The sequence below is a fragment of the Rattus norvegicus genome, chromosome 1, assembly GCF_021556685.1.
Source record: "Rattus norvegicus strain SHRSP/BbbUtx chromosome 1, alternate assembly SHRSP_T2T, whole genome shotgun sequence".
Lineage (NCBI taxonomy): Eukaryota > Metazoa > Chordata > Mammalia > Rodentia > Muridae > Rattus > Rattus norvegicus.
In genome coordinates, this window is record NC_141534.1 from 165,180,001 (window position 1) to 165,188,498 (window position 8,498).

Here is an 8,498-nt window from a genome sequence, read left to right on the forward strand (position 1 = left end):
AGTCATTGAATAACTGACCAACAATAGGGACAGAGATACAGAGAAACGGAAACCCAAGGAAATATTGCTGCTGCCATCACTAAAGAGGCTAAAGATATACTGCCTGAGGAACTTATCAACTAAAGAACAGTTGTGGAGAAAAGAACTGAAGATAAGCCACAAGAGTGATACTGACCAACAGCAAACAAAACTAAGTCAATTCTAACTAAAAGAAGTCTTGGATATATTTCACAATATGGAAAGTGCAAAGAATAAAACAGTGAAAGATTATTCAAACTCAGAAAGGATTTGTCAATGCACAAGAAATATATCCATTCAACATTACATGGTGAGAAGGCAAGTCCTGTTTAAAATACACTTGATTCATTATTTTACAAAGAAATAAAACATTCTGTGTGTGGTAGCAGAGGAGCAAGTGGAAAGGTCAGAGGACTACTTGTAGGAGTCAGTTCTCTCCTGCCTTGTATGTTTAGGGAATTAAACTCAGTTCATCAAGGTTGGCAGCAGGTAAGTGAGCCCTATCTTGCCAGTCCTGTTTGACAAAAGCTTTGAAAGTTTACAAAACAGCTGTAACTTTTCAACTATTAAAAGCCTGATAAACTGCATTTGGTCCCTGGAACTCACGTGGTAGAAGGAAAGAACTGAATTCTGCAACTTATCCTGTGGTCACCATACAGTGTGGTTCATGCACACTCCCTTTACCACATAAGCAAAGTATCTTGTGTCCAGTTCTAGCTCTCACTGTTATTGGTATAGTCTCATATGAAACAGGAACCATTTATCCCTACAACTTTTGGCACAGTAAGAGGCTGGTTACTTCTTAACTAACAACTCTCTACCCCTTCCACTGGTCCTAAAAAGTTCTATCAATATGGGCTGATATTAAAAGATAGATTTTTCAGGACTAAGAATTACCAATGCCAAAGATGTAGCTCCCCAAGCTCAATTATTACTCAAAATGCACACACTGAATGGCAAAAGATGGCTGAACAACTTGAATGGTGGCTCAGTTTGTCTTTTGTGATAATAGAGAATCCCATGTCTGTTCTCCATTGAATGCAAGAGCAGAAAATACCTGAGGGGGAAGCAAAAGTGCATGATAGATTTAAGAATGCAATCCCAACTGAATACTCTTTCAATGCCACTTTACTGCACACTTAGCTAAATTATTTCTTAGCAATATATGCTAAGAGATGGTTCAGCCATTGAAGGCTGGGCTTTCAACCAAAAATACAAGAAATATACACTCCTTCCAGAGATTGAGTCTCCACTCTTGTGATATCAGCCTTGGGATGCTAAGACAGGAAGAGAATCAAAAGTTTGAGGTCAGCCCAGCCTACACATTGAACCCCTAGAACGTCATCTGGACTAGAGACCTTTCTCAAAACAAAACAAGCTAAAAATTAAAAATTAACAAACATTTCAAGTTCTTAGTCTGTGAAATGGGTATAATGCCTTCTTCATAGAATTACTGTAAAACTCAAAAGAGATATAAACATATCAAACTATGGTACTCGGTGAGTGCTCAGATAATAACTACTTCTATCCTTGATAATATTATCATTAAAACTCATTAATGTAAATGTGATAGAACTACACTTGTCAGGAATACACAGTATTATTAATCGGCTTTCGCATGCTTGTTTATTTTGGCTTTTGTTGTGTTTTGCTGAGGTGTTGCATAGAGCAGGGCCTGCTCTAGAATTCATTTTCCTGCTCCCACCCAAGTGCTGGAATTGTAGGCATGTGTCAACACATTCAGCTTTTTTAATTTGCCAAATCCTCACACTCCACATAACGATAGATATCCACCATTATGTTATACCGTCTGACAATCTGACTCAACTTCCTTCAGGTCATCTTCTCCCAATGTAGTACACAGACAGTTGCCAACACATCCACTTACCCTCTTCATGCAACCCCTTTGATTGTTATGTCAAAACCTTCCTACAGTCAACTCAGTTTCCTTTTCTGAGGACATGAAGAAGTAAACCATTTCCCATTTCTCAGAGCTATTTGCCAAAACACTAGTGTCTTCCTCTCTCACAGTTCAACTGTTCTCACATGACTCAACTGTCAGTTTTCTCTTTTGATTCTAATCTAAAACCTTGGTTCTAAACCAAAAGTCTTTATTACTAATGTAGATTAATACAACTGCAAAAGGCTGGTACCTTTACTACACTATTCCTCCTAAAATAAATGACTTTAGTGAGTGATGCCAATTTTAGCACCTTCAATGACAAACGGCTCTTGCTCCCTTACCCAGGGCCAACTTGTCCCATGCCAGTATCACTGCTTAGAAAGTTTTGTCTTATGTTGAAATAAAAATCTTTCCCCTTGCAGTTTTCTGCAAGGTATTTTCTTCTACCTACTGCACCTAATTCTACAATCTAGAGAAAGTGAATGAACTGCAAGCCTATCCAATATTTGAAGACCCCTAAGAGAGGAAAAATAAAAAGCTACACATTCCCGGCTCAAAGAATAGGATTTTAGGTCTCCCTGGCCGTCATGAGCCTCTGGTATTCTTGCCAAAAGTGTCTAAAAAACGAAAGGCAAAGTGCTTGTTTTGCCAATGTTTGGGTTGCCAAGTAATTACCCTATAAATGATCCCCTTTGCCCATTTTCTCCTTTACTGTATAAAAAAACTATTAATTTAAACTAGAGGTTCTGACGCTCAATCTAAATCATGGTCTCAAGGGCATAGGACTAACGTCCTGAAAAAAAACTGCAAGACTTCTATGGGATCATCTGGCATGAAACCCATCCTCCAGAAGGTCTCAAACACAAAATGTTAGCTAAGAGTTTTGCCTCGAGGCCTAATAAAATGGGTTCATTCAAAAGAAGGCAGTAGCAACCAAAGACTATTCTCTGCTCCTTGCCAGAAACCAAAAAAGGACGATCAAACACTGTGTTCTCAAAAGCTAACCAAAATGGATAGACGAAGTGGCTGAATTCTTTCTCTCCTGGTTGGGATAATCATGTAGAAAACAGACACACATCAAAGTGGATGGAAGAAGTAGCTGATTTCTTTCTGGCCTGGTTGGAATACGAGAAAACCCAAATCTGGCCAGTAATGCTGGTCCAGCAGCAGCAAATTGTTAACTCTAAAAGTGCTTTCATGGAAATAAGTGTCCTCAGATGACCACTAACCCCTAGAAAGTCTGATAAGCTAAATGCAGAGGGGAAACAAGGAGAGTTAAAGTCTCTGGGGAGAGCGGCTGGGGAAGGAAGGTAGTGATTAGATGCTGTCTACCACTTCTAGAGCAAGACGATCAGTGATCTCTGGTACTTGAAGGCACCGGGTAGGGGTGGAAATAGGAGTGGGAATGGGGGCGGAAGGCTCCAGCATTGAGAAACGGTAACTGTCTGCCGGTAGTGAGAGTGGTCTAAAGAGAACGAAGAGATGAAGGAAAGGCCCCTGAAGAGTTTCCCAAGTTGGGGGAGGATGAAGCCAGTAAGTATCCCCTTCTCCGTGCCCGGCTGGCTGAGGCCGGGTAGCAGCAGTCGGGTTAGCGTTCAGGGCCCTCTCGGCAGAGACCTCCTCAGCTCCGACTTCAAGGCGGGCAGTGCCCGGCCTGGCAGCAGCCGCGCTCAGGTAAGAACTCCTATTCAAAGCGGAGCGCCTCACGCTCTCCTCTGAGGTCTAGGCGCGGCTCGGACGTCCCTTTCGTCCCCAACCTGAAGGCCCCCTGAAGCCAGCCCGGGCACAACTGGCGGCCACGTCGGCTCCCCGGCTTCCCACGGCCGCGCACGCCCAGCTGCCGCTCCCGGGCCCGGCCTGGAGCCTACCCTCGCGGCCAGGTTCGCCCTCCGCGTTCTCCACACGTCTCCCCTCAGCGCGCGCCCTCGCTCCCCGCCTCAGGCTCCACTCACAGAACTCAGCGACGAACAAGGTCACCACATAATTCTCCTCACACCAGTCCAATGTGGAGGTCGTGGGGCCCCAATAGCCTTTGCGGTCCACAGCCGGAGCCATCGCGCCGACGCCCCACACTCTGCTCGGCCGCTCTCGGGCCGGCTCAGGCAACGCGCGCTCTCCGGCTCCCTCCTCCCTTACCCAAAGGGCAGGGGCGGGGCTAGAGCCGTCACTGAACCTGCCCAGCGGTAGGCCCCGCCCACCGGACCTCCGGGCAGTCCCGCCCCCTTCATAGTCCCACCCACCGCTCCCGGGGCAGGCGCGCCGGGCCCACCCTGATGGCCTGGAGAGATTCTGTAGCTCTCCCGCCTGGGATGGGAATCCGGGGAGGTGGGGGAGGTTGTTATTCGTGGGAGGAGTTAGGGAAGCGGGGGCCAGGGGTGTGGGTTGGGGAACAGAGGAGGAGGCACGGCCGACCTCGACGTGCGGTGGAGCAAGATCGGAGGCTTCCAGCACCCACTTTTCTGTCATGATGGAACCAAGCCTCTATATTGTGGGGGCGGTCTGTTTTAATTGGGGCAAGAATGAGAAGAAACCTTTCTCTGTCAAGATTAAACTTGCACAGTGAGGCACCTCAGTGCGTAACTCTGACCACGAGCCTCAAACTAGAAACAACACCCCCAGGCAGTTCTAGAGATTACCAGGAAGTCACTTTGAGGTCCTGTAGAGACAAAGGAAAGGAAGAACAACAACTCAGAATGGACAGAATGAGAAATGCATATTGGGATCCTTTAAAAGTATACACTGAGTAAAGCACTAAAAAGTTTGTGACTTCCCTTTAGGCTTCTATTCACTGGTTTTCTGCCTTCTTAAGTGAGTTTTACTTCCTTGTCAACCACAAGCCTCTTACTGCTTCCAGCATCAGAATTGAAATACATCTCAACCTCCAGACTAGGCTATTAAAGTCTGTTAGATGGTTCATGGGTTTGTCTAGAGGCATTTTCCATGCAAGCCTGGTAGACTGAGTCTGATCTTAGGAACACATGTAAAATGCAAAGAGAGAACTGACTTTATAAAGTCGCCCTCAGATCTCCATACATGCAACATTGCACACATGTTTACACACACACACATACACACACATACACACACACACCACATACATGCACACGAGTATAATAAGGTACAATTATAATAAGTAAAAACTTAAAAATAATAGATACATCCTGTTGCCTTTTGTGTTCAGTTCCATCAAGCTTTCCCCATGCTGTGAAGATGCTGCTCAGCTCCTGAATTTGGCTGACTTCCCACTTTTCTTTAAAACCCAGCTCCTTGAAGACCCCCCTTACTTTCACACCTGCGAGCCTTTTGCCCATTGCTCTTCTCCTATGCCCAAGACACCAAAACAGAGGCTGCTTCTCATACGTTGTGAGCCAGCCTTCGAGATTCTGCCTGGCCGCACTGTACAAAATGAAGAATACAGAACAGGGATATATAATTGTTATTTTCTAAGTGAGTCTGATGAGCTACAAACAAGGGGGAGGGCCAGAGATGGGCAGTGTTATTCACAATGGGGTGCCATTCCAATAGGCTTATCACAGGTGATCCACTGAAAGTCAAGGTGCATCTGTATTTGCTTTTGAACAAATATTAGTTAAACCAGACAGTGATGGCTCATGCCTTTAATTCCAGCACTCTAGAGGCAGAGACAGACAGATCTCTGAGTTCAAGCCCAGCTGGGCCTACAGAGTGAATTCTAGGAAAGCCAGGACTACATAGAAAAACACTGTTTTGAAAAAAATGTTTTATTAGTTTATTTTTATTTTATGTGTATAAGTATTTTGCTTGCATGTCTATCCATGCATGTACTCCCCCAAGGAGACCAGAGAGGGTATGGTATTCTCCTACTGGAGTTGCAGCCAGTTGTGAGCTGCCAAATGGGTGCTAGAAACTCAACCCCAGATCTCTGGAAGAGCAGCCAGTTCTCTTAACCGCTAAGCTTGCTCTTTGAGTCCTATATTTACTTTTCAATTAACAGAAAGAACCCCAGTTTTGAAAGCTTTTAAACACACGACTACTTCCCCAAATGGCAAAGAAATCCATTCCACAGTTTGTTTGGTTTGGTTTGGTTTCTCCAGATGGAAAAGGAATGACACCTGAAGTTTACCTCTGGCCTATATACACACACTCGGGCACACAGACCGGCACATACATGGACACTCACACAAGATCGTATTATGTGGGAACTGGTGAAAATGAATTGGACGTCTACTAGAAACCAAGACTTAAGCGCAGGGGTGGGAAGGCAGAGTAGAAGGGCAATATTTCTGTATTTTTAACTGCCAAAATGGAATGCAGCAAGGCAGCACCCTAACCGAGGAAGCTGTCAGACTGATTTTGCAACAAATGCTTAATAAACATCTGTAACGTATCAGATAGTATCCTAGGCGATTAAAGAGGACAAAGCAGATTTATATTCCCCATGGATATGTGGCTCTAACAACCACAATACATAATGCACTCTGCTCCTGAATAATTTTGAAATCTAACAGTCCTATAAATCAAATACGGCCTTCATCCATATGATGAAACTGACCTGGTGAATTAAAATCGTCTCTCTAGGACACTGGAAAATAGCTGGGACCTTAGGCCATCTAATGAGAGGGTCGTGTTTGTATCTCCCATGCCTAGCTGGTCCTCTAGGAGCTCAGAGGAAGGGGGTGTGAGCTGAGCTGATGAGAGGACTATGGGCTAAGGACCAGCACTGTGGTAGGTTCATTCTCCACTCATTATGGAGAATCAAGGTTTGGCAGATCTGCAGGAACGATTTCATTTGAAATCCAAAGGATCTTAAGCAAGAGCTTGGTGTAGGTACTTTTGCCAAAGGAAGGGCAGATAACATTGATGTGGGTACATTTCTGAAAGGAGGGCAGATAACATTGATGGGACACATTTATCGGAGGGAGGAAGGACAGATCAGCATAACTGGGCAAGACCTGAAGCTCTTGAACAGGTGAATCACACTATTGGTGAAGAAAGCACACATTTCTGAGACACAGGATTTGTAAGCAATGTAAAGGAAGGGTTAAGGGAGAGAGACAAGATGGAGAGTTGGGCTCAAGTCATTCCAGGCTGATGGGCAAAGCAGAAAGTAACTCTGGCTGCCTTAAGTTGGGCAGTCTGTAAGAGAATGTGTGGAGAGACATTTCTGGGCAAGAAAACAGCATGCAAGGGCTTGAAAGGGCAAGAGAAAGGCAAACAGAATGAGGCCTTTAGAGTGTTGTGCTTGTATGCAGAGGCGGGGGCAGGGTGAGAACAACCATTAGCCCGAGGATTGAAAGCTCTGGCCTAATGTACTGTAATGAGACCCTTACTGTGTGAATCCCAGCAAAAACTAGGGGTGTGTGTGTGTGTGTGTGTGTGTGTGTGTGTGTGTGTGTCCAAATGTGTGCAATAGACAGGGTGTGTTTCCAAATTTGGAGGGGACAACAATCAAGCAAGTCAAAGGGCTGTGGTAATAATGACGAATTGATGACGGCTGGCCAGGTCATATGAAGGTGCACCACAGCCCTGGGCCGTTCTTCACCAGCCTCTCAGGCCTGACATCCAGGGTTATTGATTAGTGAGGAACAAAGGAGGGCAGAGGTTTCCAGATCAGCACCTGAGCCCCAAGTGGGCTGACTAGGAGATAATCACCACCCAGGACAGGAGCCAGCAGAGCTTTGCTTAAGCACCTTGAATGTGATAACAAAATAATGTCCTGGGCTGAGGGTTCACTGAATAACCTTAAATGGATTGTTTCGTTTTGAATGCAGTTATAGAAATGCCGACAATATCAAAATAACCTGCCCTAGTAACAGGCATGCCTCCTTTCAACGTCACCTAGGAGCCAGCCCTCTCCAGTCCCTGAGGTCGTAGGGGCCGATTCGCAGGTGTGTGCCTTTCCATGCCCATTCTTTACCTCTACCTCAGGCTGTCAGTTACCACCTCCATACCGGCTTGAAGCTCAATCTCTAACCCACATCTGTCTCCAGGGCCTTAGCTCTTGAACCAATTAAGATCACATTTTGCTAGAAATGGCAGCAAATGGAAGAACTGTTCCAGCATCTTAACTAAAGAAAGGTTTTTTTCCCCCTCAATTAGTAAAGGACCCAAGTTCCTACTTCAGCTGCCCAATGCAGAAAGTCTTTGATTTTTACTATAAAGCATTGGGCCCCATGCACAGGATAGCTGCTGCTTGGCCAAGCATCCAGCTGTGATCCGGCAGCAGGAAGGAAGGACAAGGACAAGGGCAAGGGGCACATCTGAAGCTGTCCTGTCTTATCAAGAAGACAATATCCCTTCCAGAACCTTCACCCAGGGGTATCCACTTACAACTATTTGGCCAGAAACAACCGTGGGAGCTCAGAAACAATGATGGAGAATCCCGGGAGGCTGAGGAAAGAGTCTAGGAAAGACTTTGAACAGGGCTGTCACCCCAAACAAAACCGGCTTCTCTTAGGAAAGAACTCATCCAAATGACCTTCTGAGCAGTGCCAAGGGATAGTTCACAAGGATCTCAAATTCAGTGAGTTTTAGAACTGACCCTGCCGCTTCCTCTAGCGTGCTGGTTTCTCTACTGGTGCTTTCTTTACTAGGGGGA

The 8,498-nt window shown here is 45.4% G+C and overlaps 1 protein-coding gene across 6 annotated transcripts in view; it reads right to left on the reverse strand.

The window, feature by feature from the left end:
* Acer3 (alkaline ceramidase 3) overlaps window positions 1-4,066 on the reverse strand; it is a 103,122-nt gene extending 99,056 nt beyond the window's left edge. For 3 of the 6 annotated variants that reach the window (XM_087582216.1, XM_087582238.1, XM_087582203.1), the window contains exon 1: window positions 3,790-4,030. Coding sequence is in view for 2 of the 6 variants with exons in the window: in XM_087582203.1 (XP_087438329.1) it covers window positions 3,790-3,976 (187 nt within the window). In the remaining 4 variants the exon portion in view is untranslated. 6 annotated transcript variants of the gene reach the window in all.
* Between the last annotated feature and the right edge of the window lie 4,432 nt (window positions 4,067-8,498).